The sequence below is a fragment of the Meles meles genome, chromosome 17 (genome assembly GCF_922984935.1).
Source record: "Meles meles chromosome 17, mMelMel3.1 paternal haplotype, whole genome shotgun sequence".
NCBI lineage: Eukaryota > Metazoa > Chordata > Mammalia > Carnivora > Mustelidae > Meles > Meles meles.
The window spans coordinates 21,308,070-21,322,228 of record NC_060082.1 but is presented as its reverse complement, the minus strand read 5'-3'; the positions used below and the strand labels follow the sequence as shown (position 1 = coordinate 21,322,228).

Genomic DNA, 14,159 nt, shown 5'->3' with positions numbered 1-14,159 from the left:
TTCAACACATTACATCTACCTAAATCTACAAATTGATTTGTTATACTTTGTAATGAATTAACATTTTTAAATATTATCAGTGTGTTGAGGAGTAGGGAGTAAGGTGCCTGAGAACTTAAAGATACTGACCTAGTGGGCTTCACACCCTTATCAAACTCAGTATGTCTCTTGCATTTAGGAAATATTTTACACTGACTCCTTTTAACAATCTGAAATGAAATGCACAGGTAATATAAACAACCTATGTATGTAATTGTTTTTAAAGGAAATCAATATCCTAACAAATACAAAAATGAAATTTTAAAGGAAATTTATGATAAACACAAGTATTTCAGTATCACTCTCAGAAACAATTATACCAGAAGACATAATGAAGTAATCAGATGCTAGTACCTATTCATAAAATCACAGTGAATGTTAACAATTACAAATGTCCACACACTGGTGTACTCTACCGATAAGTCATCTACTACAAACATGACTGCCACAGGAATAGGATTTTTCAAAATGGTGAACTACTTGCCAAGTTAAGAACAAAGTTGGGTACAACCCTCTTTATTGGACACTATGGCTATATACCTAGAAAAATTCAGTCTATGTTAAAATTTCACAAAATATACTTTGCATTCTAATTAAGTTTTAGGTTCATTTAAAATTGTCCAACCCACTATAGACCTCCTTCCTGGCCTAACTCACTAAATGCCCTTTAGTGATTTTTGTCAACTAAAAATATCCTCATAAACTTCTAGAACACCTCCTAGAAAATAGCGTTTCACCCACTGAGAACCAAAGCTCTTCAGAAGAATATTCCCTGTGTGCCAAAAAAACAAATGAAAGAGTATAGGTGATTTATGCTACACTGAAGCAGCTACAATACTAAGAAACTGAAGAACATACAAGCATAATAAAAACTACTGCTGATCTTAATGCTTTTATTTTCCCTTAGGATCATTAATAGTTTGTATGAATTAAAACTGATGAGGGTGTTGAAAATTAGTTCTGAAAGAGACACTCAAATTTAGCTCCACTTTCAAGTCAAAAGAAATTCTTAAATAGTATGAGTTTCTGCTGTACAAGTTGGTGAAAACTGAAGAAGAAAAATAAGGCAGGCAAACACTGACACTTGTGGTCATTCTGAGATTGCTAATTTGAAATCAGGCTAATTCCTGGTTTATAGTAAGTTCAAGGAAAAGTAAAACTGGTTCATAAATCATCTACTGACTTCAAAGGAAAACTGTAAACTCTTAATGAACACAGTCATTTTTCTTTAAAAAGAGAAAACTTACTAATATTAAACAGCCAAAAATGTGCTATTTGTCCACATATTTATAATATGAAAAAGATTTCATCTGATTTTAAGTCAAAAGATATAAACTCTAAGCAAACATTACTCTATGCTAAATTGTTGAGTGATCGCAATTAAAACTAAAGCTTGTCTCTAAATAACTATGTCACATGGCATTTTTCAGAGTACTATGGTGGAAATGACATGTGACCCAAAACATTAAGATTTTTCTCCAGCACTGAAAAAATGGCTTGCATTTAGAGGCCAATTACTCATAATCAAGCACCAACTGGAATGAAGACCAACGAAAAACCAGATTCATGTCTCCCCTTCTCAAATTATTCAAGGATATTTGCTCATTCTCAATAAATCGCCTGCCATGGTTGAAGCGTTATCCCCCACACGCTTTTCTCCCTCATTCTTTTTACCAAGGGCATTTAGTTGAATTTATATAGGTACTAAATTCCCAGAAATGATTTATCTTTATTATTAGTGAGAAAATCTGTATTTGATTCATCATGATATAGTGACTCAGAAACTACCAGCCAAATGAATAAAGTAATAATTACTTCTGTACTCAATAGAAACTAAGAGGTAGGTGGCTATGCAAATCCTGTCTTTAAATTTTGCCTCTTTGAGGGTTACTGTAGACATGATCAGGAAAATCCCAAAACCAGCCTGGACAGCTCTGGCCAAAATATAGAGTTAATAGCCTATTTCTCCCATCAGATGTGTTATAAGGTTAAAAAGTAGACCGCTGCAAGTAAAAATTACAAGACATTTATAACTATAAAACTTAACAAAATAGCTGCCAGTTTCCTGAATCTGACAAAGAAATCTGTCACATTTACTGAGAAAATTTAACCATAGAATTCAGATGTTATAAGAAACTAGACTAAAGGAAGAACTTCTACAAGCTTGCCTGTCATAAGATTTTTACAGTTTCTCTTGGCTGGAAACATGCAGATTGTTAGAAAAAGTCACTAACGTAACTTTTATCTGGTGTCTGCTCTGTTTTTCTGTACTTTATGTGAAGTTCTGAGGCAGCTTAATTTAAATTTAAGAAACTGATGGCAAGTGTATCTAAAAGTTTAAAGTATATTCTGATTAAGTAGACAGGCACCTTTTTATTAAGTTTCTAGGAGTCTCTTTTGCTGTATTAACCCTTGCTCCATAGCAAGCACAGTTGAAACAACAGTCCACTGGGAATTCAGGCACTCAAACCAGTACTGGGGGAACCATTAACCAGCAGGTTATGTGACAGAGTTCTCTTAATAATCAAGATCTGTAATAAACCCAGTGGGACCCCAAAAGAGTCAAATCAAAGGAACTAGCAAAAATAATAGTTTTATCCTTCCTAGAGAAAGGGAAGGGAAGGTATCTAAGCCGTTTCTGTCTCCCTAACATTTAATAAACTGTGCCCACCTATAAATACTGGCACACAGTAAATGAACAATATGTATTTGTTTGACAAGTGAATAAGGTGAAAATATAAACATCCATTTGTAACTCTATGAATGATTTCTGGGTATGCTGTGCCAGTCCTACAAAAGAATTCCCACAATTTCTCCAGCAGTGTTATCTAGTAAAATGGTTAAGAACTGAGCATAAAGACTTAGATAATCTTGCTTTAATTCCCAGCTGGCTTCTCTTGCCACCAGTTAGCTGATATCTGGGATAATTATTTGTAACTCTATGCATTGGTTCCTCATCTTTAAAATGGGTAGTATAATAAACTATCATTATGAGGGAAAAAAGTCATTTAACTAACAGCTTAGTAAGCTTAGCATCCAGTCTGATTTTGGGAAATAATAGTCACTGCTGCTCGCTGCATAGTCAAATCCTACATAAGGAATTATTGATAAATACTGATCTCCTAAACTCACCTCTACTTTTGTAAAATACATTATTTTTAGTAGGCACTTTAGCATTACTCCGCTACCTACATGTAATATAAAAAAAAAGTAATGAGCATGAAGTATGAGTAGACATAGGGACTAAATAAAACTGGCTTTCAATTTTCTCTTCACACTTAACTAGGAAAAGCCAAAGCTCTAGACTTAATATAAAACTCTTAATATTCCTTCTAACATTTCTTGGAAAGTCGCATACACTCCTTAATAAAAAGAAAAGAAAGGAAAAGAAAAGATCACAGGATTCCTCCAACTACAGAAAAATTTTATTAGCTACACTAAAAAACATGAGGGCAAAAAATTTTAAAGTATTAGAGAAAGTGTAAATCCGTATTTGAACTAACAGATTTAACTGGGGAAGACAGGTGGGATAAACTGTACACATCACTACAAATACATAGCTTAAGTTCTAAAACCATAAATTTTTAGGAGTTAATGTCCCTGAAGTCTCACAGGAAAAACTGATAATTCAGGCTATTAAGGGGGAGGAAAAAAAAAAAAAAAAAGACAATGCCCCAGTATTCTGCAGAAAAAAAGCAAGGTGTCCAGGAGACCAACCATACAAAGAAATATTTCAGCGTATCTAGTGCTTACTGAAAAAATGTGCTTAGAGGCAACTTAGTAAACAATCCTGAAATATTAGAAGTACATATAATTAGTAAAACCTTATTTTTCACCAAGAAGATCCTGTACAAGTGTGTTACATCCACTATATCATTTTGTTGAATTCTATCATACATGTTAATTTTAAAGAAAAGGAAAAATAGAAAATAAATGCTGACATTAAAAGGTGATGAAGAATAAAAAGTTTTGCTGCTTTCAAGAACACTAGAAACCACATTAAGAGCAAAAAAGAAGTGAGCTATATCTAGCACGTGTCATTAAGTATCCCACTCCAGCTGATTTATAAACTCTAGAAAATTGGGTGTGGGAGTTATTAAGTTATAAATTAAAAAAAAAAAAATTGGAGTCTTATCTAGAGACTAGTAAAACTGGAGCAATTTGAGAAAATAAACTTCAAAGGAAGGGAGTGCACTGAAGGGGTTAAATTGCACCAAGTTACATATAAAAGCTTATATTGCTTAGGTCCTATAAAATCATGTAAGAAACATGAAAACCAACATCTAACACTGAAACATTTAGAAAGCCTATGCTTAAGTATAAAGTAAAAAAAAAAAAAAAAGGAAAAAATAAAATTATAACCATTTTATAATCATCCCATTTTCATATGATACACTCATCACTACACTTAACACAGAATATATATAATTTATCAGACAGAAGCAAAATCTCTAAGCTTCTCTCCCTACCTTAGGTTTTTAGTCAAAATGAATGCAAACAATCACGTGGGATTCAGCCAAGCAGTGACGTTAAATTCTGCTCTGTCAGAGAGAGCATCTGTCAAGCCCACATTTAAACTGCTGCCTGCCTGTGCAGCAGCTGAGGAACCGTGGATTTCATATTACAGACTAAAACCTCAGTAAAACTGCTCAAAATCCTTCCTGCAGCTGCCAGGCAACAGCGAAAGAGAGTTAAATCCTATTCTATTCCCATACAATCGAAGCACTACGTTCTAGCTCTGGCTGCTTTACATTGCAGCTCAGTGTTATTACTAGAAATATGGATACTGAGAAGAGAATACAGCACTGCATTGTCCGGCCAGGAAAACAGCAGATGTAAAAAGCTTCAATGCATCAACTGTCGGCAAGAGTCAACAGTGCTCCGAATAGAGCGGACAACTAGAGCTCTTTTGTTTAGAGAACGAGAAAGAAAATGAAAGAAAGGAAAAATCTCAAACGACTAGGACCCATATGAACAAGGAGGGTAACTCGAAGACAAGCAGACAGATGGACACTTTGGATACTGTGAAAAGCAATCGCAGGAGGCAGACTATTGGGGGATGTGCGCATGTTCGATAGCATCTTTTTTGCTGAAGTGATGGCGTGCCAAAAGTATTTTCAGTGGGCATAATCCTCTCCACATAAATGGCCTGACCAAGGAAGGTATGTCAATATCTTGTGTGTAATATTCATTTAAATGTCTGTTACCTTTTCATAGCTGAGGAGGCACTAATATCTGATAAACAAGTTCCTCCAGTTCACCGTCCTTGAAACTATGAAAGGGTTTCTAGATATATGATTTTAAAATCTGTCATTGTGAAAGCTGTCATTGCTTTATTCAAGTAAATATGTAGTTTGAAGTAATTTTGGATTACGAATGTATAAAAGAGAGAAAAGGAAAAGAATGTTTTAAAGAGAGAAAAGGCAAATAGTAGTAACAAGATGTTAAATGATTCTCTGAGAAATTAAACTTTAAAAGACAAAACTGTAGCCCTCTAAAGAAAACACAGCAAGCCTCTATCAAATTAGGTCAAAATGAATTCTTATCTAGTAAATTAAAGTGATCTCTTAAAAGCAGCTATCAAAAGAGACAATGCAGTGAAATTATATTAAATAGTATCAAAGATGGTCTTAATATTAAGAGCTTTTTTCAAAGTCCTTTTAAAACCACGTTATTAATATGTAACAGCTTTTACTAACAAAAATCTTCCAAGATTCATCTCCCCAAATAAAGATAAACAATCTAAGAGAGTATCAACAAATACTATTATAGAGCTATAAGAATACTAAAAGGAAAGCATTTGCATAGGATCACATAAGCCAGTGTGAGTTTTATGCACAGCACACCACCACAGTAGATTTGCATGTTATTACAGTGTCCATGAATGCAACTTTAAACAAAGAAATATCAATAGTTGGTAAAAATTCCACTTGAAAAAGTGACCTTTCATTTTAAGTGACTGACAGATTCTAAATAATCAAATGTAAGACTGTTCTTGATGATAATTTTTAAAGTAAAATTCAAAAGAGAATACGAAAATAATGATATAAAAATATTCATGAACAGCAATAAAAGGACAAAAATTAAATCTAAACATAGCTACTGTGCTTCAAGTCTATATTAACATGTACTAACGAACGACCATCAATGGTATGTGTGTGCTGGGCAGAAATAAATTTAATAAACTAAACAACAATCACAGAATAGCAACTGATGGCTCAGGAACTCAAATTCAAAAATTCTGTACAGATCTATCACAGATCCTGATATTGTTCAACCTCACAACACAACTCAATAAGCTATTATTTAATAATCACAAAAGGCAAACATTGTAAAGGATATATAAGCATTACATTCTAAAATTAAAATTAAACAAGTTTATCAGGCCCTATTACTATCACATCTCACTGCCATACCACGAATTTTTATTCCACTATAGAATGAAATCAGATGGTATTAAGTAAAAAAATATAGTTCTGTAAAATCTCAAGTCTCTCTTAGAGCCTTTTCTCTCAATGTTAACAGCACCAATTAAATATTTTTATAAGCTAGATACCTAAAAAGCACAGAATTTTTTTTTATTCAAGCACCAATAAAATCTAGGACTGTGCCAAACACAAAATAACAACACTTTTAAAAGCCAAATGATAAAAACTGTGTGTGTGTGTGTGTGTCTGTGTGAGAGAAAGACAGAGAAAGAATGAGTATGTGAGAAGTAACTGAACATTTCATAGTTAACAATCTCTCCATGAACTTCAAGTCATAAGATGTAAATACACATTAATAACTTGAAAAAATTATCACAAAAACCCTAAGCTAAATCAAACATAATTCTATGCTGAAAATGCAAAAGTGCAAATTATTTAGACTGCCACAATATTTTAACTTTCTTGTCATGTTCCCACTTTTTAAGAATTAAAACACAAAGGCAGTAACTGGATAATAATTTTAACATTTAATAAGAGGAAGAGCAGTTAACTTTAATTTTACTTTCTTTTTAACAGAAAAGTTATGAATACCTGAGAAACTTTTAATAAAGGAATGTTTAAAGCTAGACACATGCAGTTCAATGGGAGATTACCAACTGAGTATATATGAATTTAAAGCCTGGTGAGCTTAATATTTACAAACTTACAAATATAATGAATTTAAATTAAGATGCATCTCCATCACCTATTGCTACAAAATCATACAGGACCATAAACTATATATTTATGCTAGATCACATAGAAATACTTTAGAGATACCATTTCAGGTATACTTCTTTCAAAAAATATTACAATTTATTATTATGATATTTACCTTCGTTCATTTCTTCAGTCATTTATTCAAAAGTCTGACCTTATATTTACTGCTTCTTAAACCATAGAATTTACACTTTTAAAAGACATAAATGATGGGACTTCAACCAGATACCAAGCATATAGCAAAAAAAAAGGTGACACATTAACTTAGTTTTGGAATATTTAAAATAGATTACAAAACAAATTTAAAAAAAACAACTTTTCCTTTAAATTTATACACATAACCCTTATATCTAGTGGCTTCTTTATGGAGTGGAAGAAGAATCATTACTACTTATCAAATATTTCATGTGAAAATAAAAGCTTAGAAACAGTTTTCTGGTCTAAACAGAATGGCCAACTATTTGCAAGTACAGGAAAGAAAAAAAAAAAAAAACCTGAATGTCTAAATCAGAACATTCACTTCTTTTCAGGTTAGTTTACAGCAGAACTATGTTTTGGTGGTACAGTACAGATCCTTGGTCTTTATTATAGTAATATGAAATTAAAATTCATGTAAATTAACTCTAATAAATAGCAAACTAGGTTCTATGTTTTTAAAACACCAAACTTAAAAATAACAGTTTGTATCATACACAATGACTGAACAATATTTTACATTTGAGAACCATAACTTCTAAAAGTACTACACAATTTCAGATACTAGAAATTATCAAAAGCTGGCGCCCTTTACTATTATACTTTGGAAATCTGCTCCAATTCCCACCTACTTGCTCCTCCTAGTGGCTGCTGCTAGAATAGTACTTTCATTCATACATGTCTAACCCTTTCAATCAGTATTTTCAAAGTACTTCATACTATACACGTGAATTTTCCTGTAATTATTCAGTTTTTTGAGGCCTTCCATGTAAATGCCATTTCCCCAAGATAAATAAGTTTCATGTCAAGGTTGCGCAAATTTGGCATTAAGCTTGAATCTCTTAATACCATAGGCCACACAAACATATACAGGCACAGAATTTTAAATAAACGTTACTACATTAAATTGAACTGACTAGTTTTCTTTGTGTAAGAAATACTTTTCATCAAAAAAACATTGAAAAAATTAAAATTAGTTATCAGTCCCCTTCTCAACAAGTTTTTTTTCTCTTTAAACAGAAATCAAGATACAGCTCCTTTCACCCACCTCTACCCTAATATCTTGATCCAGAAAAAGAAACGAAAAACATGAACAAATTTGTGCTATGCACTGAAAAATCTTATTCAAAGATACCACCACCAATTTTTAATATGTAGCATCATGAACCTCCTATACTGACATCTCATAATCTTTTTAAAAATCTAGGGTTCTAAGTATTATGCTACCAGAAGTCCTAAAAATGTACAAATTCTCTGCACACAAATGTAGAACACAGCAAAATTCAAGAATCTTTTAAAAGGCATTTTGTAAAATATAAGATTTTAAACAGCTGGCTATGATAGTACCTAGTGCCTATATTTTTTAAGAAATCTGAATGGACTGTTCAAAGTAGTTCTTTGTTTAATTCTAACATGGAGACTCAACTGAGATATGTAATAATGTTCTGCCAAGGCCAAAGATAATTAAAGGATAATTGCTGTATTTTAAAAATCAATCTTAAGTCTAAGAAAGGACAATGATCTAAATACCTCATCTTTGAAGTGGAAGGTTAACATCAGAAAGAGTATTTGAAAATGTTCATCATTTATTACTGTCTTAAAATCCTTTACTGAAGTTACTGGACCCTGAAAATTAATTTTGACAGGTGCATCTTCTCATTGACTTTCTCAACACAGTAGGGGCCAGTGGAAACATGCCAAGCAGTGTACTGTGACTAACAGAACTCTGCCATAATCAACCTTGCACCGTCTGTCCCACAACTGATACATGACCATTTTACAAAAAAGGCCACTGACTGTGCACCATACCACCAATGGTATGTCAAATCAATTTTAATTAATGCCAATAAATTTTCCATCTGCTCTCAGGCCTTCTCACATGGCCTCTCTCAGGAATCTAGTAACATTCTTCTCCTCTACTGGCATACAACTTTTTTTTTTTCGACATACAACTTTTAAATCTTTAACTCAGATCAAAAGTACAAATGACAGAGCTACTCAGACAATGAAATAACTGAAAGAAAATTAATCCATCACTTCCCTCTTTGAAGTGCTCATCCTGTCCTCAGTGATGTTATGTTACCTAGGGTAAGCAAATTATAAACTTAATTCCTGGGTTATCATATTTTCACAACTTACAAAATTCCTATTTGCCCTAATATTATTAACATCCGAAGTCTCTTTTCAGGCAGTTCTGTAAATATTTAGCATTTTGTAAATTTTTATGTTTCATCTTTATAGAATGACTGCATGGGAGACAACGTGGCTGAATTTAAAAATGATTACCAAAGAATAGTACTGATTCAGGAGAAGGAAACATTTTCCGCCACCGGTAGTATCTCATATCCCATTACTGGATATTTACAACATGCTTCAGTGGAGGAGAAGACACTGCTGCTTTGCAAAGATGAGCTGGAATGCCAAGAGGTCTCTGTTCCGTACCCATCTTATTGGTGTACTTTCTCTAGTGTTCCTTTTTGCTATGTTTTTATTTTTCAATCATCATGACTGGCTGCCAGGCAGAGCTGGATTTAAAGAAAACCCCGTGACATATACTTTCCGAGGATTTCGTTCTACAAAAAGTGAGACAAACCACAGCTCTCTCCGGAACATTTGGAAAGAAACAGTCCCTCACACTCTGAGGCCTCAAACAGCAACTAACTCCAATAACACAGACCTGTCGCCACAAGGAGTTACAGGGCTGGAGAATACACTTAGTGCCAATGGAAGTATTTACAATGAAAAAGGTATCGGACATCCAAATTCTTACCATTTCAAATATATTATCAATGAACCTGAAAAATGCCAGGAGAAAAGCCCTTTTTTAATACTGCTAATAGCTGCAGAACCTGGACAAATAGAAGCTAGAAGAGCTATTCGGCAAACGTGGGGCAATGAAAGTCTAGCACCTGGTATCCAAATCACACGAATTTTTTTGTTGGGCGTAAGTATTAAGTTAAATGGCTACCTTCAACGTGCAATACTGGAAGAAAGCAGACAATATCATGATATAATTCAACAGGAATATTTAGATACATACTACAATTTGACAATTAAAACACTTATGGGCATGAATTGGGTTGCAACACACTGTCCACATATTCCATACGTTATGAAAACTGACAGTGACATGTTTGTCAACACTGAATATTTAATACATAAGTTACTGAAGCCAGACCTGCCTCCCAGACATAACTATTTTACTGGTTACCTAATGAGAGGATATGCACCCAATCGGAACAAAGATAGCAAGTGGTACATGCCACCAGACCTCTACCCAAGTGAACGCTACCCTGTCTTTTGTTCTGGGACTGGTTATGTTTTTTCTGGAGATCTGGCAGAGAAGATATTTAAAGTTTCTTTAAGTATCCGTCGTTTGCACTTAGAAGATGTTTATGTAGGGATCTGTCTTGCCAAGTTGAGAATTGATCCTGTGCCCCCTCCCAATGAGTTTGTGTTCAATCACTGGCGAGTTTCTTATTCAAGCTGTAAATACAGCCACCTAATTACCTCTCATCAGTTCCAGCCTAGTGAACTGATAAAATACTGGAACCACTTACAACAAAATAAGCACAACGCTTGTGCCAACGCAGCAAAAGAAAAGGCAGGCAGGTATCGCCACCGTAAATTACACTAGAGAAGACAATTTTTTTTTCCCCAAAATGTGCAATCTGTAAAATATTGCTAAAAGCATGTATAGTTAAACTGATTACATCCATAGGACAAGTTTTAGTTAAAACTCATCATATAAAGGAATTCAAAAATTATTTTTTTAATTTCTGAAGGTAATTCTTAAAAGTACAACATTATATAACAGAAAGGTATCCCAAAAGAATCTATTTAAAAAAACTGTATAAAGGGATTCTGTGTATTAACATGCAATAACAAGCATGCATACATCAACGGTTCGAGGCTTATGTTAAGGGCCAATAAGATGTATTTGCATATATTTTTCACACAAATTTTAATTTAAGAAATGGAAACAGTCAAAAGACCCTTCATTTTAGAATTAGTTTTTCATTTCAACATATAATTAAATGTAAATAAAACATTACTGTCAATCTTAAGGAAACTTCGTAATTGTGCAAAGGACAAATTTTCTGACCTGACTATTCTAGGGTTCTAAAACTATATTCTACGCAATAAGATTTAGTTGCATTAGTCCATAAAACACATTTATGAAATTCAGATGTTTCGTCAATTGCAATTCTCATCTAAGTATTTACCTTTTAAAAACAACTAACACGTTCAGTTTCTTTTATTAGTACATATATCGGGGGAAATTATTTTGACATGATGTGATAAAATGTGAAAAATCAATGTGTCTCAGGCTCAAGTTTTTATAAGAAAAAAAAAGGTAAATGTTTCAAAATAGTTTGTTTCCTGGTTGGTGTTAAGGGCCAAGCTAGCATTTCAATGAGTTATTGTATTAGATCAGTTACTGCACTCTTAAGGAGTACTACCACTTAACTTCAAGGATACCTGTAAAAATGTATCACGTTCCTCTAACGGAAGCAAAAGTAATTACAGGCAAAAAGAGAATGTACTGTAAAAAAAAGATACAGGATAGAGTGCAGCAGCAGTTTCATTCGATACATTTTTAAGATGCATGTCTGCCAAACTGCAACATATGGGAAGTTTATTTCCTGACAGCAGGTGTAACATGCCAATACTTAATCATTTTATGGCACCTACTTCTTTCTCAGAGTGCCAAGTTTACAAACCTGCAGTTTTTAATTTGGTAGATGACAACGACTCTGCGTCACCAATTTCAAACCTTTTTTGGGAGGGATGGGGGAAAACTACAAATGTTTGATGAACACTTAATGCTAGGATGACAATGTATACAATGCACTTTTACCAAGTTTTTAATAAAAAAAAAAAAAGGTAAACGAAGAAATCTTTACTGAGTATTAAAGTACAAATAATTTTGTTTGGTTCCATTACAAATTTTAAAACCAAGAAATAGTAACCTACTAAGTTTAAAAGTGTTTTTATTTCATAAAAGTACATAAAACTTAATCTAATGAAGATATTACTCATCCTAATTCCAATGACAACCATTTTTATCCTTGATTCTAAACTTTTTTTAAAATTTTATTTATTTATTTGACAGAGAGAAATCACAAGTAAGCAGAGAGGCAGGCAGAGAGAGAGAGGAGGAAGCAGGCTCCCCGCTGAGCAGAGAGCCCGATGTGGGGCTCGATCCCAGGACCCTGACATCATGACCTGAGCTGAAGGCAGAGGCTTAACCCACTGAGCCACCCAGGTGCCCCTATCCTTGATTCTATTCTGAAGAGATAGTGTACCTAAACAGAATTTTTATAATTGTTAAAGTTCGGACTCACATAAACTATTTAAGTACTTACCATTTAATACGTTGAATTCTATTTATCTGAATTTATCTCCCATTTTCAATTTAGTGATCTAAGTATTCTATTCTGCATAGAATAATTTTGAAAGCTAAGCTATATAATACCCCCAGCTCTTGGTTAAGTTCACTTTTCACTTAATTTATTCTATAAGATTACAAAAAGACTAAAATTACTAAATGCCAAAGTTACTAAATAAAAGTCACACATAAGAGGGTAATTCTAAATCAGATAAGTAAATCTGATGAGAGACAAAAGTAACTCTTCCTTCAATGTAGAGTAATTCATTTATATTTCAGAAGTTAGAAAAGGGGGGGGGGTATATGTGTATACATGTATGCACGCACAGGTATGCACCCAGAAACAGAACCCAAGCACTTCTTGCCTAAATTATGATTACAGACGAGGATCTTTAAAAGATAGCATATTCCTTCTGGAAAAATTCAAGTTTAAAAAGATGACTTATGAAAAACAGAATTCTTAAAAGATAACTAAATTTCTCCCAGCTCAGACATCAGTTTCAAGTCATTTTAATATCCCCGAGAATACGATCTTAAGAACTGACAGTAAGCTGGTAACACTGTGTTCTCAAAGAACACTGGATCAAATAATAAAGTTTCCTACTACTGCTGAAAATCTTTATTTTAAAATAAATATTCTATTAATTTATTTTTGTCCCTCCACTCTCAATATGCAAGATTAATTCTTCAGAAAATATGAATTTTTACATTATAATATCAACTGTGTGTTATTCACGCCCAGTATATATAATTTTTTTATTATCCATGAAATTATTATTTTAAATTATATTTGCATTGCATTTGGTCAAAGAAAAAAACTCAGGAACAACTATGTAATCTTTATGAACAAAGTGTCAATAAATATTTTAAGTGATAAAAATACCAAAACTTTCAATAGTTATACTGGTTTGTTTTGATCAAGATTATAGGTGATGAAATTCTAATTCAAGCAAATAATTTAAATTTCTCACCTCTTAGTATGCAGCAGAATCATATAATCTCAACTGGAATCTTACTGACATCTATTAACCAAAAACCCCTATAAAAATAATAGCAACAATGGCAGCAGGAAACTATTTACTGATAAAGCATACACTATATGCCTGGTACTGTGTTAAACCACTTTACATACATGATCTCATAGAATCCTTACAAATAACACTAAAAGATGGGAAAGGAAGACTCATTCAAGAAGTTAAATAGCTAAGATCACACAGATAGTAAAAAGCAGCAGAGTTCCACCTTTAAGACCATGTTCTCAACCACTATGTTATTCTGCTGTAGACTGCACATATGACACCTGTTACAAAGTCTAAAGAGCTAAGCAAAAACAGCCTGTCCTCTAT

At 33.2% G+C, this 14,159-nt stretch overlaps 2 protein-coding genes across 3 annotated transcripts in view; one reads left to right on the top strand and one right to left on the bottom strand.

Moving 5' to 3' along the window:
* The window catches only part of CDC73 (cell division cycle 73), a 119,533-nt gene that overhangs the window by 50,180 nt on the left and 55,194 nt on the right, over positions 1-14,159 (bottom strand). The gene's annotated exons all lie outside the window — the stretch shown is intronic.
* B3GALT2 (beta-1,3-galactosyltransferase 2) lies at positions 4,590-12,397 on the top strand. Its single transcript, XM_045982856.1, has 2 exons — positions 4,590-5,201; positions 9,663-12,397. The coding sequence occupies exon 2, from the start codon at positions 9,790-9,792 to the stop codon at positions 11,056-11,058; it is 1,269 nt and encodes a 422-aa protein (XP_045838812.1). The 5' UTR covers positions 4,590-5,201; positions 9,663-9,789; the 3' UTR covers positions 11,059-12,397.